The sequence below is a fragment of the Macaca nemestrina genome, chromosome 14 (assembly GCF_043159975.1).
Source record: "Macaca nemestrina isolate mMacNem1 chromosome 14, mMacNem.hap1, whole genome shotgun sequence".
NCBI lineage: Eukaryota > Metazoa > Chordata > Mammalia > Primates > Cercopithecidae > Macaca > Macaca nemestrina.
In genome coordinates, this window is record NC_092138.1 from 63,279,786 (window position 1) to 63,299,340 (window position 19,555).

At 43.0% G+C, this 19,555-nt stretch overlaps 1 protein-coding gene across 3 annotated transcripts in view; it reads right to left on the minus strand.

Annotated features, from left to right (window-relative positions):
- LOC105485672 (ubiquitin associated protein 2) overlaps positions 1-19,555 on the minus strand; it is a 138,388-nt gene that overhangs the window by 76,535 nt on the left and 42,298 nt on the right. For all 3 annotated transcript variants that reach the window (XM_011748011.3, XM_071077921.1, XM_071077920.1), the window contains 2 exons: positions 5,777-5,854; positions 2,892-3,002 (listed from right to left, as the gene is read on the minus strand). In XM_011748011.3, coding sequence (XP_011746313.1) covers positions 2,892-3,002; positions 5,777-5,854 — 189 coding nt within the window. The remainder of the gene's footprint in view (positions 1-2,891; positions 3,003-5,776; positions 5,855-19,555) is intronic.

The following is a 19,555-nucleotide window of genomic DNA, read 5'->3' on the forward strand; positions in this document are numbered from 1 at the left end:
ACTTGGCTAAGTATCTTTAGTAGACATGGGGTTTTGCCATGTTGGCCAGGCTGGTCTCGAACTCCTGACCTTGTGATCCACCCACCTTGGCTTCCCAAACTGCTGGGATTACAGGTGTGAGCCACCGCGCCCAGTCAGCCTTACTTTCTAATACATAGCCTAGAAGCACCTCCTTCAGGTTCTGTCCCAAATGAGGAGGGGGTGTTAAAACTCAAAACAGAAAGAGAAAACTGGACATTTAAGACTTAAAAATTCACCTAACTACCAGAGAAAAGGAATTAAATCTGCTGCAGCTAAAGGAAAGGCAACAAAAATTAGTGTCCGGACTTACCTGTGCCATAAAAAGATCCAAAAAGATTCCCTCCAGTGAACAATTTGGATTATTTTGTTTATTCCCAAAGATGTTTCTTTTTCTTTTTTTTTTTTATTAAATGAAGAGGGCAGTTAGGCTCTTCAGTTCACTTTGAAAATAACTGAAAGCCATGCTCTGCTGTATCCATTAGCAATAAGGTAAACAGATCCTCCATATTTTGCAAAACCCAGGATACTTATTCCCAAGTCAGTAAACCAAAATTATTCAAAATTTTAATTTATCATTTAACATGGTTTTCCCCCCCAAAAAAATCACAAATTTAGTGGCTTGTCTTGTGCATCAGTGTTCTCTTACATGGAATTTTACCAACAATTACTGCTACATTCAAACAGTGAAATCTTTTCCACATTAGTTAATTTTTACTGTAAAAGAATTCATTCTCTTTGTTTCACATCAACTAAAAATACAGTCATTTTAGCTTTCAGTTTCTCACAGTTGTTTTGTATTTCTTGTACCTAATGCAGCATGACCCTAAAATGAGACTTCAATTAAATCTGAACACTGACACGGTCAGTTTGTTTGTTTTAAATTTTCCAAGGAAAAGCAGTTATTGATGTGTTCATCTTTGTATCCTCTTTTAGGTGAGTCATTATTTGTTTTAATCTACTCTAAAATAGTTTCCTCAATTTAAGAAATATAAACACAGGCCAGGTATGGTGGCTCACACCTGTAATCCCAACACTTTGGGAGGCCGAGGTGGGTAGATCACCTGAGGTCAGGAGTTCGAGATCAGTCTGGCCAACATGGCAAAACCCTGTCTCTACCAAAAATACAAAATTAGCCAGATGTGGTGGCGCATGTCTGTAGTACTAGCTACCTGGGAGGCCGGGGCAAAAGAATCACTTGAACCCAGGAGACGAAGGTTGTACTGAGTCAAGATCGCACTACTGCACTCCAGCCTGGGTGGCAGAGTGAAGTTCCGTCTCAAAAAATAAAAATAAATAAATATATATATATAAACTATATTATATAATATTTAAATATAAATACATACACACAGAGAGCATAGTTTTAGGGCTGACAAGTGCCTGGTGTAGCTTTAGCTGCATCCTTCTTAAAATCCAAGGCCTGAGCTCATGAGCCTGCAAGCTCACCAAACTTAACCCAATATTCAAAAAAAAAAAAAAAAAAAAAAAAAAGGCCAGGCATGGTGGCTCACACCTGTAATCCCAGCACTTTGGGAGGCCGGTGGGCAGATCGCGAGGTCAGGAGATCGAGACCATCATGGCTAACACGGTGAAACCCCGTCTCTATTAAAAATACAAAAAACTTAACCGGGCGAGGTGGCGGGTATCTATAGTCCCAGCTACTTGGGACGCTGAGGCAGGAGAATGGTGTGAACCCAGGAGGCGGAGCTTGCAGTGATCCGAGATCAAGCCACTGCACTCCAGCCTGGGTGACAGAGTGAGACTCTGTCTCAAAAAACTAAAATTAAAGGCCGGGCGCGGTGGCTCAAGCCTGTAATCCCAGCACTTTGGGAGGCCGAGACGGGCGGATCACAGGGTCAGGAGATCGAGACCATCCTGGCTAACATGGTGAAACCCCATCTCTACTTAAAAAATACAAAAAAAACTAGCCAGGCGAGGTGGTGGGCGCCTGTAGTCCCAGCTACTCGGGAGGCTGAGGCAGGAGAACGGTGTCAACCCGGGAGGCGGAGCTTGCAGCAAGCCGAGATCCCGCCACTGCACTCCAGCCTGGGCGACAGAGCAAGACTCCGTCTCAAAAAAAAAAAAAGAAAAAAAAAAATTAGGCCGGGCGCGGTGGCTCAAGCCTGTAATCCCAGCACTTTGGGAGGCCGAGATGGGTGGATCACGAGGTCAGGAGATCGAGACCATCCTGGCTAACACGGTGAAACCCCGTCTCTACTAAGAAATACAAAAAATAGCCGGGCGAGGTGGCAGCGCCTGTAGTCCCAGCTACTCGGGAGGCTGAGGCCGGAGAATGGCGTGAACCCGGGAGGCGGAGCTTGCAGTGAGCTGAGATCCGGCCACTGCACTCCAGCCTGGGCTACAGAGCGAGACTCCGTCTCAAAAAAAAAAAAAAAAAAAAAAAAATTAAAATAAAATAAAATAAAACAAAACAAAATTAAAAAATAAAGAAAACTTAATATTCCACATAAGCAAATACATATACCAGCAATTCTGGTTTTCTGTTATGCTAGAGATGTAAGAAGTAATTAGAGGTGAGGACTGAGATGAAGAAACATAAGCAACAGAGCCAAGAGATGCTTTTCAGGTGAGGGTGGTGAAAATACACACAGGTCTAGAGATTTTTGGAAACTGTAAGGCTGGAGTAGATCACCAAGTTCTCCTTCAAGTCTTCAGATTCTATGACTTCATGAAGAAACCATACATAACAAAAACAGTCTTTTCAGGTAATCGTTCTTTCTGGAACTTAAAACAAATATGGAATGGCACCATAATCCATTCCATCCCCACCCCCAACCAAGGTGAAGTTGAAAATGTGCTATGGAATTGTAGACAAATGTAAACAATGCAAATCAATTAATAATACTTACTGTGTCTGAATTCCCTTCCAGCAATATATTGATAGCTTTGTTCACATCTCCATTACAATCATGTAGGGCCACTATGCATTCATCCTGATTTTTCCCTGTCACTTCCATAAGCTAGTGAATATATCAGAAAATGGTTAGAGGCAACCAAAAACTGGCACTTGATGTTATATTAAGACTCTTCTATACAAATACAGAATTACATAATCCTTCTACATGAAGATAGCCTCTTCTAGACTCTGAGTTTACAATGAAGACACGTTTTATTTTTTTTGTGGCCATTCCATGCATGTCCTTTCACTAACACTGGTAGAATTTAACTAAAAATCAATCTTCCTCCAAGTTGACCAAGGAGCAGATCATTAATCAGCAGCACATACATACGTACCAACATTCTCAGAATACCCAAGATCAGGTATCTGAATAATCAAATTTAATTCAAGGACACAGGATTCCTAAACTTAAATATGAGGTAGAACTATAAGAGTACATGGTCACCATTCATGGAAAATCCAATACAAATTTTTTGTCAGGGATAATATTCCACATATTGGCTTTCACCATTTGGATTAGAACACTTCAACGGCCAGCCGCAGCAGCTCACGCCTATAATCAACACTTTGGGAGGCAGAGATGAGAGGATCACTTGAGCCCAGAAGTTCGAGACAAGCCTGAGCAATATAGTGAGACCTGATCTTTACAAAAATTTAAATGATCGTGGTGGTAGGAGGATCGCTTCAGCCCTGGAGGTGAAGGCTGCAATAAGCCATGATTGTGCCACTGTACTATAGCACAGGAGACAGATAGAGACCCTGTCTCCCCACCAAAAAAAGAAAACAAAAATATAATTCCATATACATACTAAGTTACATAACACCCTAAAGTCTTACTAGTGGAATTCTGCTACTATCACAAAACACACTCCTAGACATATTATTTTCTCAAGGATCTTCAACACGGTGCTATGCTTGAAGTAATGATGAAAGAAACTCTTCAGTTTATCATCATTAGCAAGGGATACTTGTTACTTAGCGTTTTCATCACTAGAACAATCACAGACTAGGCAAAATGCAGGTTTCTCAAGTATCAGTGAATAAACCTATGATTTAACATCTATTGCATTTTAACTACATTTAACTATTTTAGTATGTACTAGTTGAAGTTCAAAATAGCTTGATCCCAACATATCAAGTGATTTGTCTATGGTCACAAAGGTAATTAATAGCAAAGCCCATCTAGAACCCAGGCCTCCTCATCTCATAATCACAGCTCTCTGCACTATACCATTTGGCCTCTCTGCTTTCATCTTTTCATTTTATCAAGCAGCAAAAGTTCTGCATACTCTATAGCTTTCTGACGCTTCAGTCTTTGGATAGCTACTAATAAAAGTCTCATTTTTATCAATGATCTGTACTAAGTGAATGCCTGCAACATACAATTTTTAAGACATACAGGCCAGGCGCGGTGGCTCAAGCCTGTAATCCCAGCACTTTGGGAGGCCGAGACGGGCGGATCACGAGGTCAGGAGATCGAGACCATCCTGGTTAACACGGTGAAACCCCGTCTCTACTAAAAAATACAAAAAACTAGCCGGCCGAGGTGGCGGACGCCTGTAGTCCCAGCTACTCGGGAGGCGGAGGCAGGAGAAAGGCGTGAACCCGGGAGGCGGAGCTTGCAGTGAGCTGAGATCCGGCCACTGCACTCCAGCCTGGGTGACAGCGCGAGACTCCGTCTCAAAAAAAAAAAAAAAAAAAAAAAAAGACATACAGTCAGCATCAAAATTACCCCAGTGGTCAGATTACTGACAGAACTACAGTTGGAACTTAAATCTCTGAACTCCTGGGCCAATGCTCTATCTATACTATTCAGATAAAAGGTGATGTACTATATATAAGTGTATCTCAAACTGTATGAAGATCTCATTCCAGAGAAGGAAATCTATGATTTCTTGTGAGACAAGACAAGATTTCATTGTGAGACATTTACTCCAAAGAACAATTATTAGATGACATCTACTAAGAGTAGGAATATCTGGCACTGAGATAGGGGTTACAGCTTCGTTTCTAGAATCTTGATAAGAAACAAAGTCAGCAAAGTAGAGTTGGAAATTAAGATTAAGTTATCAAATATACCTCTTATTAAAGTTTGAAATGAAGACATTGCCCTAAAATTTAATTTTGTATTTTTCCAACGAGAGTATGAAATCACAACCATGTCTGAAATGGCAATTCAGGCCAGTAATCCTGTAATCCCAGCACTCTGGGAGGCCAAGGCAGATTGCTTGAGCCCAGGAGTTCAAGACCAGTCTAGGCAACATTGCAGGACTCTGTCTCTACAAATATTTTAAAAATTAGCTGGGCATGGTGATGAACATCTGTCATCATAGCTACTCAGGAGACTGAAGCAGCAGGATAGCGTGAGCCTAGGAGTTTGAGGCTGCAGTAAACTACGATAGCACTACTGCACTCCAGCCTGGGCAATAGAGCGAGATCATGTCTCTATGAAAAGAAATTTTTTAAAAGGTAATTCAGTTCATCCCTAACATTAAACAAAATTCCCAGAGACTGTGCCAAATGTTAGATATACTTTCTATGTATATACGTATAGGAAAATCTCAGTGTGCTTACAGAAATGTCTGGTTCAATGTTCACATGTAAACACTAATAACTCAGAAAGATTGTATTGTAAGGTAGGTGAACATATTCAATTCTTTTGCTTGCCCACCAATAAAGGTATTTAATCACAAGTCCAAAATCCAATACACAGATTTCAGGTGAGACTAGAAGCTAGAAGTAACACTTTAAAACAAAAATCTTTACTGAAATTATCCCTTTAAGCACAATCCAAACAGATTACAAAAATGATGATATCCTTTGCCAGAAACATACCTGCTTAACTTTAGCTTCAAAATCTGAATCATTCTTATCAAAGATCACTTGAGCAAGACGCATCTGTTCAGCTGTTGCCTGGAAAGTACATACAATTGTTAAGGATTTGAAAACCAAAAGCTTAAGTTAGATTCCAAAATCTGGGTCAAACAGATAAGGCTCTCAAGCACTAGAAACACTAAGTAAAAACAAATAAAAGACCCTGAATTTAGGCCTCTCAACCTGTTCCCATAGGAAAAATAAGCATCAAATTAAGTAACATAAAGGACCTATTCCTTTGACCAAATGACCTAAAGTTATTGTTCATCTTAACTGGCCATATGACTTATTTGAATTTTCTTTCCCTTGGCAGGGTCGGGGAAATCAGCTCAAAAGAAAGCAGAAAAACAAAAAATAATGAAAACTTTTTGGCCGGGCATGGTGGCTCATGTCTTTAGGAAGCCAAGGTAGAAGAACTGCTTGAGCCCAGGAGTTTGAAACTAGCCTGGGCAACACAGAGAGACCCTGTCTCTATTTAATTTTTTAAAAGATTAAAAAAAAAAAAAGGCTTAAAAATTAATGAAATTGTTAGCGGTAGTTGGTAGGCAAAAAAATAATAAAAGAAAAATTGCCGGGCGCAGTGGCTCAAGCCTGTAATCCCAGCACTTTGGGAGGCCGAGACGGGCGGATCACGAGGTCAGGAGATCGAGACCATCCTGGCTAACACGGTGAAACCCCGTCTCTACTAAAAAATACAAAAAACTAGCCGGGCGAGGTGGCGGGCGCCTGTAGTCCCAGCTACTCAGGTGGCTGAGACAGGAGAATGGCCCGAACCCGGGAGGCGGAGCTTGCAGTGAGCTGAGATCCGGCCACTGCACTCCAGCCTGGGCGACAGAGCGAGACTCCGTCTCAAAAAAAAAAAAAAGAAAAATTAAAAGGTAACGCAAACAACTGCCCAGACACAGGCTTAGAACTAGACTTTGTGTCAACAAAGCTGTTGTCAGGTCTAAAAAGGTATGCTGGTTAGTTCTGAAGGAAAAAAAGCTGTATTTAGCTAAACTAAAAATATTTTTAAAGTTACTTTATCTTTTTTTTAATACACAATAATTTTGTTTTTCTAAGAGACAGGGTTTCACTATGTTGCCCAGGCTGGTCTTGAACTCCTGGGCTCAAGTGATCCTCTAACCTCACCCTCCCAAAGTGCTAGGATTACAGGCCTGAGTCACTGCATCTGGCAAAAGTTACCCTCTTCACAATTTTTTTTTTTTTTTGAGATGGAGTCTCGTGCTGTTAGCCCAGCTGGAGTGCAGTGCCGCGATCTTGACTCTGCAACCTCCGCCTCCCAGGTTCAACTGATTCTCCTGCCTCAGCGTCCAGAGTAGCTGGGACTACAGGCATGCACCACCATGCCCAGCTAGTTTTTGTATTTTTAGTAGAGACGGGGTTTCACCATGTTGGCCACACTGGTCTCAAACTCCTGGCCTCAGGTGATTCACCTGCCTCGGCCTCCCAAAGTGCTGGGATTACAGGCGTGAGCCACCATGCCCAGCCTAAATCACAATTTCTTAAAGTTTTTATTTACGTATTTATTTAATTTTTAAAGGTAGGGTAGGCCGGGCGCGGTGGCTCACGCCTGTAATCCCAGCACTTTGGGAGGCCGAGGTGGGCGGATCACGAGGTCAGGAGATCGAGACCACAGTGAAACCCCGTCTCTACTAAAAATACAAAAAATTAGCCGGGCGCGGTGGCGGGCGCCTGTAGTCCCAGCTACTCAGGAGGCTGAGGCAGGAGAATGGCATAAACCCAGGAGGCGGAGCTTGCAGTGAGCTGAGATCGCGCCACTGCACTCCAGCCTGGGTGACAGAGCGAGACTCCGTCTCAAAAAAGAAAAAAAAAACAAAAAAACAAAAAAACAAAAAAAAAGGTAGGGTGTCATTCTGTCCCCTCAGACTGCAATGCAGTGATGCCATCATAGCTCACTGCAGCCTCCAACTCCTGACTTCAAGAGATCCTGCTGCCTCAGCCTCCCATGTAGCTTGGATTACAGGTATGCACCACCACATCTAGCTAGTTGCAGAAAACTTACTTCCAGTTACTTTTGTCACTCAAAATATTTTTTCGATCACATTACTAAGTTTCGTTTTCTGATGTTTTTAGCAACAAAAAATCAGAAAAGTTCTAAAGAAAGTTATTCATTTGTGGAGTGATTTTGCAATGTGCCTGTCTAGTTTCTTAGTTTTAACAAAGGTACTGTAATTATTACAACAGGGAAATTAGGTGAGGAATATACAGGAACAATCTGTATCATCTCTGTACAACAGTCTACTAAATCGAAAATTACTCCAAAATAGTTTAAGTTGCCTCATTAACCAAGTCTATACTAACTCCCAACATAAGTATTTAAAAAGCTGAACAGTTTACAAAAAGATCTTAGAGGAAAAAAGCCATAAGGAACTAATAGACAGCTTTTATTCTCAGTTTTTTATATACACTCATTTCAAATAATCTTGACTAAAGTGGGATAAAGGGGAGTTGTTGACATTTTTTGCATTTTAAAGCACTTTTCAAAAGGCCTTTCCAGGCCATGTGGGTGGGTGATTATACAAATTCCAGGTGCTTTGGCCTGTTCATCCCAACCTATGCCTGCTGAGACCTCAGTTTAACTGCCACAGTACTGCTACATTATACCCAGAAAGACACTGGTACAGAAATTCAATGTCTACACTTATTAAAAATTACCACAATTGTTCCCTGTACATGTAAGGACCTTACATATACTCTCACTATCCCTAAATCAGACAATCATTTTCCTGAACCATAACAACCAAGAAATCCCAGTGCCACAGCCAAGAGCACCAATGTCGTGCTAACTAGATGAAGTAAAAGGGAAAAGCAAAGCAAGAGATGAGTTTTTAAAAGATGGCATTTCCACATTACACATTTGGGTTTGGAGTAATGGTAACTTGTTATGAACTGTTAAAGTCAAAAATATAGAAAGAAACAAATCTCTAAGTAAAAAAGGTTTTATTTGGGAAGAATATATAAGTAGGATTACAATCCAGGACATACATACATACATAATAGGGTGGCCTCCCGTGTGTCCAAACAAGGTTGGGAGTTTTATTAGAAAAATAAACATGACCTAGTTTTGAAAGAAAACTCGCTGGAACTACTAAAGCTTTCGGGAGCTGGTAAGCTCTGATTGGTGAGTGAAGACGGTTGGTAAAACCAGACTTAGAGTCACAAGAGTTCATCTCAACAGCTAGTAGGTAAAACTGGATTTAAGGTTACAGCATGTCATTGGGGCAGCTGGCTTGCAATATAATCCCTGGGCAAGCGCTCTGTGCCCCAAGCACTTTTTTACCATAACCCTTGGTCCACTGACTCTAAATTTAGTTGGGTATGACAAGATAACTCCAATTCATATAATCAATTTTCACAAAATGAAAGTAGACTGTTGGTGTCCCTGCTGCAAGAAGCCTATATGAAGTTTGCCTGTTTTCCCTAATACTATTATTTTCTGCTCCCAGTGTTTCAAACCTAAAAAATGTACCATACTCATTATCCAGCAGATTCAGGTAGCCTTGTTCCAATACAAGCACCACTGATGTTCATCCCTTCCCGTCATTAAAGTTTCTTAAATTATAAGCTTTACATGTCAAACACAAGAAAAATTGAAAAATCCATAAGGTGACCATCTAACACCAAAACTATTTATGTATTTGGTATTCATATTTTTTTCATTAAAAAACAAACAAACAAACAAAAAACAGGGTTTCACTCTGTGGCCTAGGTTGGAATGCTGTGGCACAATCACAGCTCACCAAGGCCTCGACCTCCCAGGTTCAAGCAATTCTCTGACCTCAGCCTCCTGAGTAGCAACCATGGCAGCCACCATGCCTGGCTAATTTGTTGTTGTTGTTGTTGCTGTTTTGGTAGAGACAGGTCTCACTGTGTTGCCCATGCCGGTCTCAAACTCCTGAACTCAAGCAATCCTCCCACTCTGCCTCCCAAAGAGTTGCAATTACAGGCATGAGCCACCACACCTGGCTATTTTCCTCTTTTATCAAAAACAGAATATTTAACATACTACTACGTAGAATCACTCACAAACACACAACTTATTATGAATATCTATATCAGGTTTAATGCTACATGACAATCCACTGCATAGGTGCTTTTTTTTTTTTTTTTTTTTTTGAGACAGTCTCGCTCTGTCGCCCAGGCTGGAGTGCAGTGGCAGGATCTTGGCTCACTACAACCTCCGCCTCCCAGGTTCAAGCGATTCTCCTGCCTCAGCCTCCTGAGCAGCTAGGATCCACAGGCACGTGCCACCACACCCAGCTAATTTTTGTATTTTTAGTAGACACCGGGTTTCACCATGTTGGTCAGGCTGGTCTTGAACTCCTGACCTCATAATCCGCCCACCTCAGCCTCCCGAAGTGCTGGGATTACAGGTGTGAGCCACCGAGCCTGGCCTTACTTTTGAAGACAGAGTTTCACTGTGTTGGCCAGGCTGGAGTGCAGTGGCAAAATCAGCACTCACTACAGCTGCCTCCCAGGCTCAAGCAATCCTCCCACCTCATGCACTCCACCCCCCCGCCCACCAATTTACCCCAATAGCTGGAAATACAGGTGCACAACACCACACCTGGTTAATGTTTTGTTCTCAGTATAAACAAGGTTCCACCATGTTACCCAGGTTGGTATTGAACTCCTGAGCTTAAGCAATTCCTCCACCTTGGCCTCCCAAAGCGCTAGGATTAGAGGTGTAAACCACAGTACCCGGCCTATATCTTTCTTACTCTACAAATTTTTATTACTACAAAAACACTGCCAGAGATCCTTTTTTTTTTTTTTTTTTTTTTTTTTTTTTTTTTGGAGACAAAGTCTCCTTCTGTTACCTTGCAGTGGCGTGCTCTTGGCTCACTGCAACCTCCGCCTCTTAGATTCGAACAATTCTCGTGCTTGGGACTACAGGCATGCCACCACGCCCTGCTAATTTTTGGTTTCGGTAGAGACGGGGTCTCATCATGTTGGTCAGGCTGGTCTTGAACTTCTGACCTTGAGTGATCTGCCCACCTTGGCCGCCCAAAGTGCTGTGATTACAGGTGTGCACCACTGCGGCAGGCTGAGGTCCATTCTTATACCCGAATCAGAACACACATCAAAGATAGCTTTTTTTTTTTTTTTTTTTTTTTTTTTTTTGAGACACAGTCTTGTTCTGTTGCTCTGGCTAGAGTGCAATGGTGTGATCTCGGCTCAATGCAACCTCTGCCTCCCAGATTCAAGGGATCCTCTGCAACCTCCACCTCCCAGGTTCAAGCGATTCTCCCACCTCAGCCTCCCCAGTAGCTGAGATTACAGGTGTTCGCCACGACGCCCGGCTAATTTTTACTATTTCTAATACAGATGAGGTTTCATCATGTTATTCAAGCTGGTCTTGAACTCCTGACCTCAAATGAGCCTCCTGCCTTGCCCTCCCAAAGTGCTGGGATTACATGCATGAACCACCATGCACGGCCAAAGATAGATTTCTTTTTTTTTTGAGACTGAGTTTCACTCTTGTTGCCCAGGCTGGAGTGCAGTGGCACAATCTCGGCTCACTGCAACCTCTACCTGCCTGGTTCAAGCAATTCTAGTATCTCAGCCTTCCAAGTAGCTGGGATTACAGGCACAAGCCACAGTGCCCAGCTAATTTTTGTATTTTTAGTAGAGACAGGGTTTCATCATGTTGGTCAGGCTGGTCTTGAACTCCTGACCTCAGGTGATCTGCCCGCCTCAGTCTCCCAAAGTGCTGGGATTACAGGTATGAGCCACCACGTCCAGCCCCAATGACAGCTTTCTAAGAATGAATACAACAAAGTAAAACAACAGGGTCAAATAAATGTCTACCAGTGTTAAAAGGAGTTTAAAATCATCTCCACAAAAATGCTCTGCACAAAGGCTGTAAAGATATATACTCAATGAGCCGTAAATAAGAGAACCTGCCTCCTCAAAACCTTTCCCAATGGCCGGGCGCGGTGGCTCAAGCCTGTAATCCCAGCACTTTGGGAGGCCGAGACGGGCAGATCACGAGGTCAGGAGATCGAGACCATCCTGGCTAACACAATGAAACCCCGTCTCCACTAAAAATACAAAAAAATTAGCCGGGCGTGGTGGCGGCGCCTGTAGTCCCAGCTACTCGGGAGGCTGAGGCAGGAGAATGGCGGGAACCCGGGAGGCGGAGCTTGCAGTGAGCCGAGATCGCGCCACTGCACTCCAGCCTGGGTGACAGAGCGAGACTCCGCCTCAAAAAAAAAAAAAAAAAACAAAAAACAAAAAACAAAAAAAAAACCTTTCCCAAAATGGGCATAATGAACTTTTTAAAAAAGCTAATTTAATTACTTAAAATGGCCTATATTTGGTGTAATTTTTCTTAGCTCACTATTAAGACTGCAAAATCTCATTTCTACAAAAAAAAAAAAAACAGAAAAATTAGCCAAGTGTGGTGATAAGTGCCTGTAGTCCCAGCTATCCCAGAGGCTAAGGTGGGAGGATCACCTTAGTCCAATGAGGTCAAGGTTGCAGTGAACCAAGATGGCGCCACTGCATTCCAGCCTGTGCGACAGAACAACTTGGTCACCAAAAAAAGGGGAAAAAAGGAAACTTTAAGGCTGGATACGGTGACTCATACCTATAATCCCAGCACTCTGGGAGGCTGAGACAGGAGGAGACCAGCCTGGGCAACATAGTGAGATCCCCATCTTTACAAAAAATTTAAAAATCAGACACTTCTTGCATCACCTTTTTCTTAAATCCCATTGAAAACAACAGACGGGCATGGTAGCTCAGGCCTGTAATCCCAGCACTTTGGGAGGCCGAGGCAGGTGGATCACTTGAGGTCAGGAGTTCAAGACCAGCCTGGCCAACATGGTGAAACCCCATCTATACTAAAAATACAAAATTAGCCGGGCGTGGTGGCACGACCCTGAAATCCTAGCTACTCAGGAGGCTGAGGCACAAGAATCAAGTCTCAGCTACCTGGAAGGCTGAGGTGCGAGAATTGCTTGAACCTGGGAGGCAGAGGGTGCAGTGAGCCCAGATCGTACCACTGCACTCAAGCCTGGAAGCCAGGGCAAGACCTTGTCTCAAAAAAAAAAAAAAAAAAAAAAAATCTGATAAAAGAATAACATATCTCTAAGTTTTCCTATTTCTTCTTTAAATTACAGAACTCAAGAAATAATTATTTAAAGAATATGAAATATGAAAATGGAGTCTAAACTACAAGGAATACAAAACTTAGCAATTAATGCCTCAACGATAACAGAGAATAAAACTGGGCAAATTTTTTTCCTGTAAAAAGGAAATAAAAGGAAAAAGAAATGAAGAGAAAAATAGGAACGGGAGAAAAGAAAGCAAAGTGCCAAACACTGAAGATAGGCAAAAGACACCCAACTTAAAGCTATGGACAATAAGCTGCCAAATAATAAAAATACAGTACAGATCCTTAAAACTAAAATTTAAGAAAAATGTCTGGAAAACAAACCAAAAAATGTGTAAATATGTCAATGAAAATACATTGTATTTGAGAATATCAATCCCTAACTAGTCAGTCCACACTAAGACATTCTTTAGTTTAAGAACTGGACTCTGGCCAGGTGTGGTGACTCACGCCTGTAATCCCACCACTCTGGGAGGCTGAGGTGGGCAGATCACTTGAGGTCAGGAGTTCAAGACCAGGCTGGCCACCACAGTGAAACCCCATCTCTACTAAAAATACAAAAAAATTAGCTGGGCATGGTGGCGTGCACCTGTAATCCCAGCTACTTGGGAAGCCAAAGCAGGAGAATCGCTTGAACCCGGGAGGCAGAGGTTGCAGTCAGACGAGATCACACCATTGCACTCCAGCCTGGGAGACAGGGCGAGACTCATCCAAAAACGAAAAAAAAAGAAGAACTGGACTCTAAAAGAACAAGCATCCACAGGACAACTAGGCAGAAATGGCAAGAGACCCAGAAGAGAATGAAATTAGAGTAAAAACAAACTTGTCAAGAGCAATGCTTTGTGCAAGAAAAAAACAAGATAGGCACCACAGCTCACACCTGTAATAACAGCACTTCGGAAGGCTGAGGCAGGCAGGGTGCTTGAGCTCAGGCGTTTGAGACCAGCCTGCACAACACAGCAAAATCCGTCTTCACAAAAAAATACAAAAACTAACTAGTACAGTGGCACGCACCTGTGGTCCCAGCTACTCAACAGGCTGAAGTAGGAGGATTATCTGAGCCCAGGAGGTCAAGGGAGCAGTGAGCGTGACCGTGCCACTGCACTCCAGTCTGGGTGACAAAGTGAGACCTTGTCCCAAAAAACAAACAAAAAAAAGATACATAAAGAAAATGTGGGCCTAGCACTTAGAGCCAACAAAACTGATGTTCTACGCAAGTATAAAAGGTATAAATTGTGAACAACACCAAAGAACAGAAGGAATATTGTTCTCGTAATCCTTTCCAGAGGAATCAACAAAACCAATGGGTTCAGACAATCAAAATGACTAGAGAAACTGACTTAAGTATTGACAGTGACTACTAAACATATTATTGTAGAACTAATACTAAATGACTAAAGGAGAAGCATATACTATATAATGAGTACCTAAACAACGTAGACAGAGTACAACTGTTTTGCTGTTGATATACATAAAGGCTAAATTTTGTTGTTGATTTTGTATCCTGCAACTTCACTAGATTCATTTCTCAGTTCTAACAGTTGTTTGGTGGAGTTTTTAGGTTTTTCTAAATACAATATGTCATCTATAAATAAGAATATAATATGACTTCTTCCTTTGCAATCTAAACCCCTTTAATTCCTTCTCTTGCCTATTTGCTCTGGCTAGAACTTCTAGTACTCTGCTGAAGTGAGGCCAGGTGCAGTGACTCATGCCTATAATCCCAGTACTTTGGGAGACTGAGGCAGGCAGATCCCTTGAGCCTAAGAGTTTGAAACCAGCCCTGTGGGTAACTTGGTGAGAGGCTGTCTCTACAAAAAATAAAACATGAGCCAGGTATGGTAGTGCACACCAGTAGTACCAGCTACCCGAGAGGCTGAGACAGGAGGATCTCTTGAGCTTAGGAGGTCGAGGCTACAGTGAGCCACGTTCACATCATTACATTCCAGCCTGGGAGACCCTGTCTCAAAAAAAAAAATAGCCTTTATTATGTTGAGGTATGTTCCTTCCACACTCAAGTTGTTGATAATCTTTACCACAAACGGATGTTGAATTTTTTCACATACATTTTTCAATGTTTATTGAAATGATCATATGTTTTTTGTCCTTGTTTTTCTTTTTTTTTTTTTTGAGACGGAGTCTCGCTCTGTCACCCAGGCTGGGGTACAGTGGCATGATCTTGGCTCACTGTAAGCTCCGCCTCCTGTGTTCACGCTGTTCTCCTGCCTCAGCCTCCCGAGTAGCTGGGACTACAGGCGTCCAACACCACGCCCGGCTAATTTTTTTAATTTTTAGTACAGTCAGGGTTTCACCGTTTTAGCCAAGATGGTCTCATCTCCTGACCTCGTGATCCGCATGCCTCGGCCTCCCAAAATGCTGGGGATTACAGGTGTGAGCCACCGCGCCTGGCCTGTCCTTGTTTTTCTTAATGAGATGCATCCTGTTCATTGATGTGCATACGCTGAACCATCCTAGTGACACAATTATTTTAAAAGGAAGAGAGCCAGGGCCTGCGCGGTGGCTCACGCCTATAATCCCAGCACTTTGGGAGGCCGAGGCGGGCGGATCATGAGGTTAGGAGATCAAGACCATCTGGCTAACACGTGAAACCCCTGTCTCTACTAAAAATACAAAAAATTAACCGGGCGTGGTGGCAGGCACCTGCAGTCCCAGCTACTCGGACGGCGGAGGCAGAAGAATGGTGTGAACTCGGAAGGCGGAGCTTGCAGTGAGCCGAGATCCTGCCACTGCACTCCAGCCTGGGCGACAAGAGTCTCAAAAAAAATTTTAAAAATAAAAAGAAGAGGGCCAAGCGCGGTGGCTCATGCCTGTAATCCCAGGACTTTGGGAGGCCAAGGCGGGTGGATCACGAGGTCAAGAGTTTGAGGGCAGCCTGACCAACATGGTGAAACACCGTCTCTACTAAAAATACAAAAATTAGCCAGGCATGGTGGCACGCGCCTATAATCCCAGCCACTCAGGAGGCTGAGGCAAGAGAATCACTTGAACCCGGAGGTGAGTTCAAAATAAAGCCCAAATGAACTGAACCAAAGTTCCCTCAAAAAAGGATGCAAAAAATATCTGATTAGATATTTGCTCTATCAGTTGATTTCAAGTCAACTGAAATACAGCTTGAATAAGGTTAAAATTTCTAAATTCAGAAAAGATACACAGGAAGAAAGACTGATACAGACCTTGTTCCTCCAGCAGGGAGAACATAAACATTTATGTTTAGTGCATCAAATCCTGATGCCACTGATGATACTTTATAAAAACAAGCTAACATTTATGGAGGCCTCTGAAATAAAGGATCATCCCTAATTTCTCCATACCCAGAACTCTGGTAAATTAAAAAAACAGTATTGGGAGTGGGAGAGGGAGAGATTGGGGTAAGAATGGGGAAAATAAGGTGTTAGTATTAGTATTGCTATTCTTAGAATGTTCTATACACAAAAATGGGACACAAGGCAGGGCACGGTGGCTCACTCCTATAATCCCAGCACTTTGGCATGCCAAGGCAGGTGGATCACAAGGTCAAGAGATCAAGACCATCTCGGGCAACATGGTAAAACTACATCTCTACTAAAAATACAACATTAGCTGGGCATGGTGGCGCATGCCTATAGTCCCAGCTACTTGGGAGGCTGAGGCAAGAGAATCGCTTGAACCCGGGAAGTGAAGGTTGCAGTGAGCCGAGATCGCGCCACTGCACTCCAGCCTGGCAACAGAGCAAGACTCATCTCAAAAAACAAAAATACAAATACAAATACAAAATTAGCCGGGCTGGGGATGGGGCATGCCTGTAATCCCAGTTACCAGGGAGGCTGAGGCAGGAAAACTGCTTGAACCCAAGAGGTGAAGGTTGCAGTGAGCCGAGATCACGCCATTGCACTCCAGCGTGGGCAACAAAAACAAGACTCTGTCTCAAAAAAAAAAAAAAAAAAAAAAAAAAAAGTGGGACACAGAAAATGAGTAATTTTGGGATAATTTAATTCTACCACCTTCTGGTTCCCTTTGAACCAGGATTCTGTGTGGAAGCAATAAAAACATAACACAAAAGAAGTTAAAAACCCTGTCATCAGGCCGGGCACGGTGGCTCACGCCTGTAATCCCAGCACTTTGGGAGGCCGAGGCGGGCGGATCACAAGGTCAGGAGATCGAGACCACGGTGAAACCCCGTCTCTACTAAAAATACAAAAAATTAGCCGGGCGCGGTTGTGGGCGCCTGTAGTCCCAGCTACTCGGGAGGCTGAGGCAGGAGAATGGCGTGAACCCGGGAGGCGGAGCTTGCAGTGAGCTGAGATCGCGCCACTGCACTCCAGCCTGGGCGACAGAGCGAGACTCCGTCTCAAAAAAAAAAAAAAAAAAAAAAAAAAAAAAAAAAAAAAAACCCTGTCATCAACTGGGTGCAGTAGCTCAGGCGTATAATCTCAGTTCTTTGGGAGGCTGAGGCAGACAGATCACCTGAGGTCAGGAGTTCCAGACCAGCCTGACCAACATGAGACCACGTCTCAAAAATGTAATAAAATAAAAATGCAACACAGATCATGTCTAGACTGCAAAGCGTAAGATATATACTATCTAACACCTTACAGAAAAGGTTAGGCAATCCTTTATGTAAAAAGGAGGCCAGGCGAAGTAGCTTCCGCCTATAATCCCAGCACTCTGGGAGGCCAAGGCAGGAGGATCACAAGGTCAAGAGATCGAGACCATCCTGGCCAACATGGTGAAATCCTATCTCTACTAAAAAAAAAAAAAAACAAAATTAGCTGATCACAGTGGTGCGCGCCTGTAGTCCCAGCTACTTGGGAGGCTGAGGCAGGAGAATGGCTTGAACCCAGGAGGTGGAGATTGCAGTGAGCCAAGATCCTGCCACTGCACTCCAGCCTGGCGACACAGCGAGACTCTGTCTCAAAAAAAAACAAAAGTTAACATTTAGGATAGCTGGGTGAATATATCGATCTCTATCATTCTTTGCAACTTTTTTACAACTCTTAGAATTATTCCAAAATAATTTTTCCCTAAAATATTGGTGGTTTTTTTTGAGATAATCTTGCTCTGTCGCCTAGGCTGGAGCACAGTGGCACAAACTCGGCTCACTGCAACCTCTGCCTCCTGGGTTTAAGCGATTCTTGTGCCTCACCCTTCAAGTAGCTGGGATTACAGGTGCACACCACCACGGTCAGCTAATTTTTGTATTTTTAGTAGAGATGGGGTTTTGTAACGTTGACCAGGCTGGTCTCGAACCCCTGGCCTCAGGTGGTCCACCCACCTCAGCCTCCCAAAGTGCTGGGATTACAGACGCAAGCCACCACACCCAGCCATAAAGGTTTTTTTCTTATAAATGTTTTTAAAAATATTTTTTATGGAGACAGGGTCTCGCTATTTGACCCAGGATGGTCTTGAACTCCCGAGCTCAAATAATCCTCCCACCTCAGCCTCCCAAAGTGTTGAGATTACAGGTATGAGCCACCGTGTCCCGGTTCAAAATGTTATTGGTAAGCCAATAGATTCAAGCACTTATGCTACCATATAGTATAAGAAGTTTGTAATTTTTGTAGAGGCATATCTCACTATGTTACCCAGGCTGGTCTCGAACTCCTGGACTCAAGCGATCCTCCCACCTCAGCCTCCCAAAGTGCTGGGACTACTGGAGTGAGCCACCATGCCCAGCAGGGAACAATCGCTTTATGTATGTAAATACTCCATGTAACACATGAAAAATAAATGACATATATTTCCTTTTTTTTTTTGAGACAGAGTTTCGCTCTTGTTGCGCAGGCTGGAGTACAATGGTGCCATCTCCGCTCACCGCAACTTCTGCCTCCCGAGTTCAAGAGATTCTCCTGCCTCAGCCTCCCAAGTAGCTGGAATTATAGGCATGTGCCACCAGCCTCGGCTAATTTTGTTTGTTTAGCAGAGACGGAGTTTCTCCAACTTGGTCAGGCTGGTCTCAAACTCTTGACCTCAGGTGATCCACCTGCCTCAGCCTCCCAAAGTGCTGGGACTACAGGAATTAGCCACCACACCCAGCCGGAAATGACCTATCTTTTCTAACAAGTTTTGTATTGGCCTGTTATTGTGATTTTAATATGGATTTCCCTAAGCCTAATGAAGTAAAGGATCTTTTCATGTACTTACTTGCAACACATATACCTTCCTGAGTGAAATTTCATTCAAATCTTTTGTCCTTTTTTGAGATAAGGGTCTTACTCTGTCACCCAGGCTGGAGTGCAATGGTACAAACACAGCTCACTGAAGCCTTGACCTCCTGGGGTCAAGCAATTGTTCAACCTCAGCCTCTCAAGCAGCTAGAACTAAAGGCTCCTGCCATCCCATTCACCAATTTTTTTTTTATTTCTAGTAGAGACAAGGTCTCCCTATGTTTATGTTGCCCATGCTGGTCCTGAACTCCTGGGTTCAAGTAATCCTCCTGCCTCAGCCTCCCAAAGTGCTGAGATTACAGGCATGAGCCACCATGCTCCACTTTTTGTCCACTTTGTTAAATGTGTTATTTCCTTATTTCCTTATTTTTGTTTCAAAATTTTGTGACAAGTCCTTCATCAGATGCAAAGATTTTCTCCTGATCTGTGGCT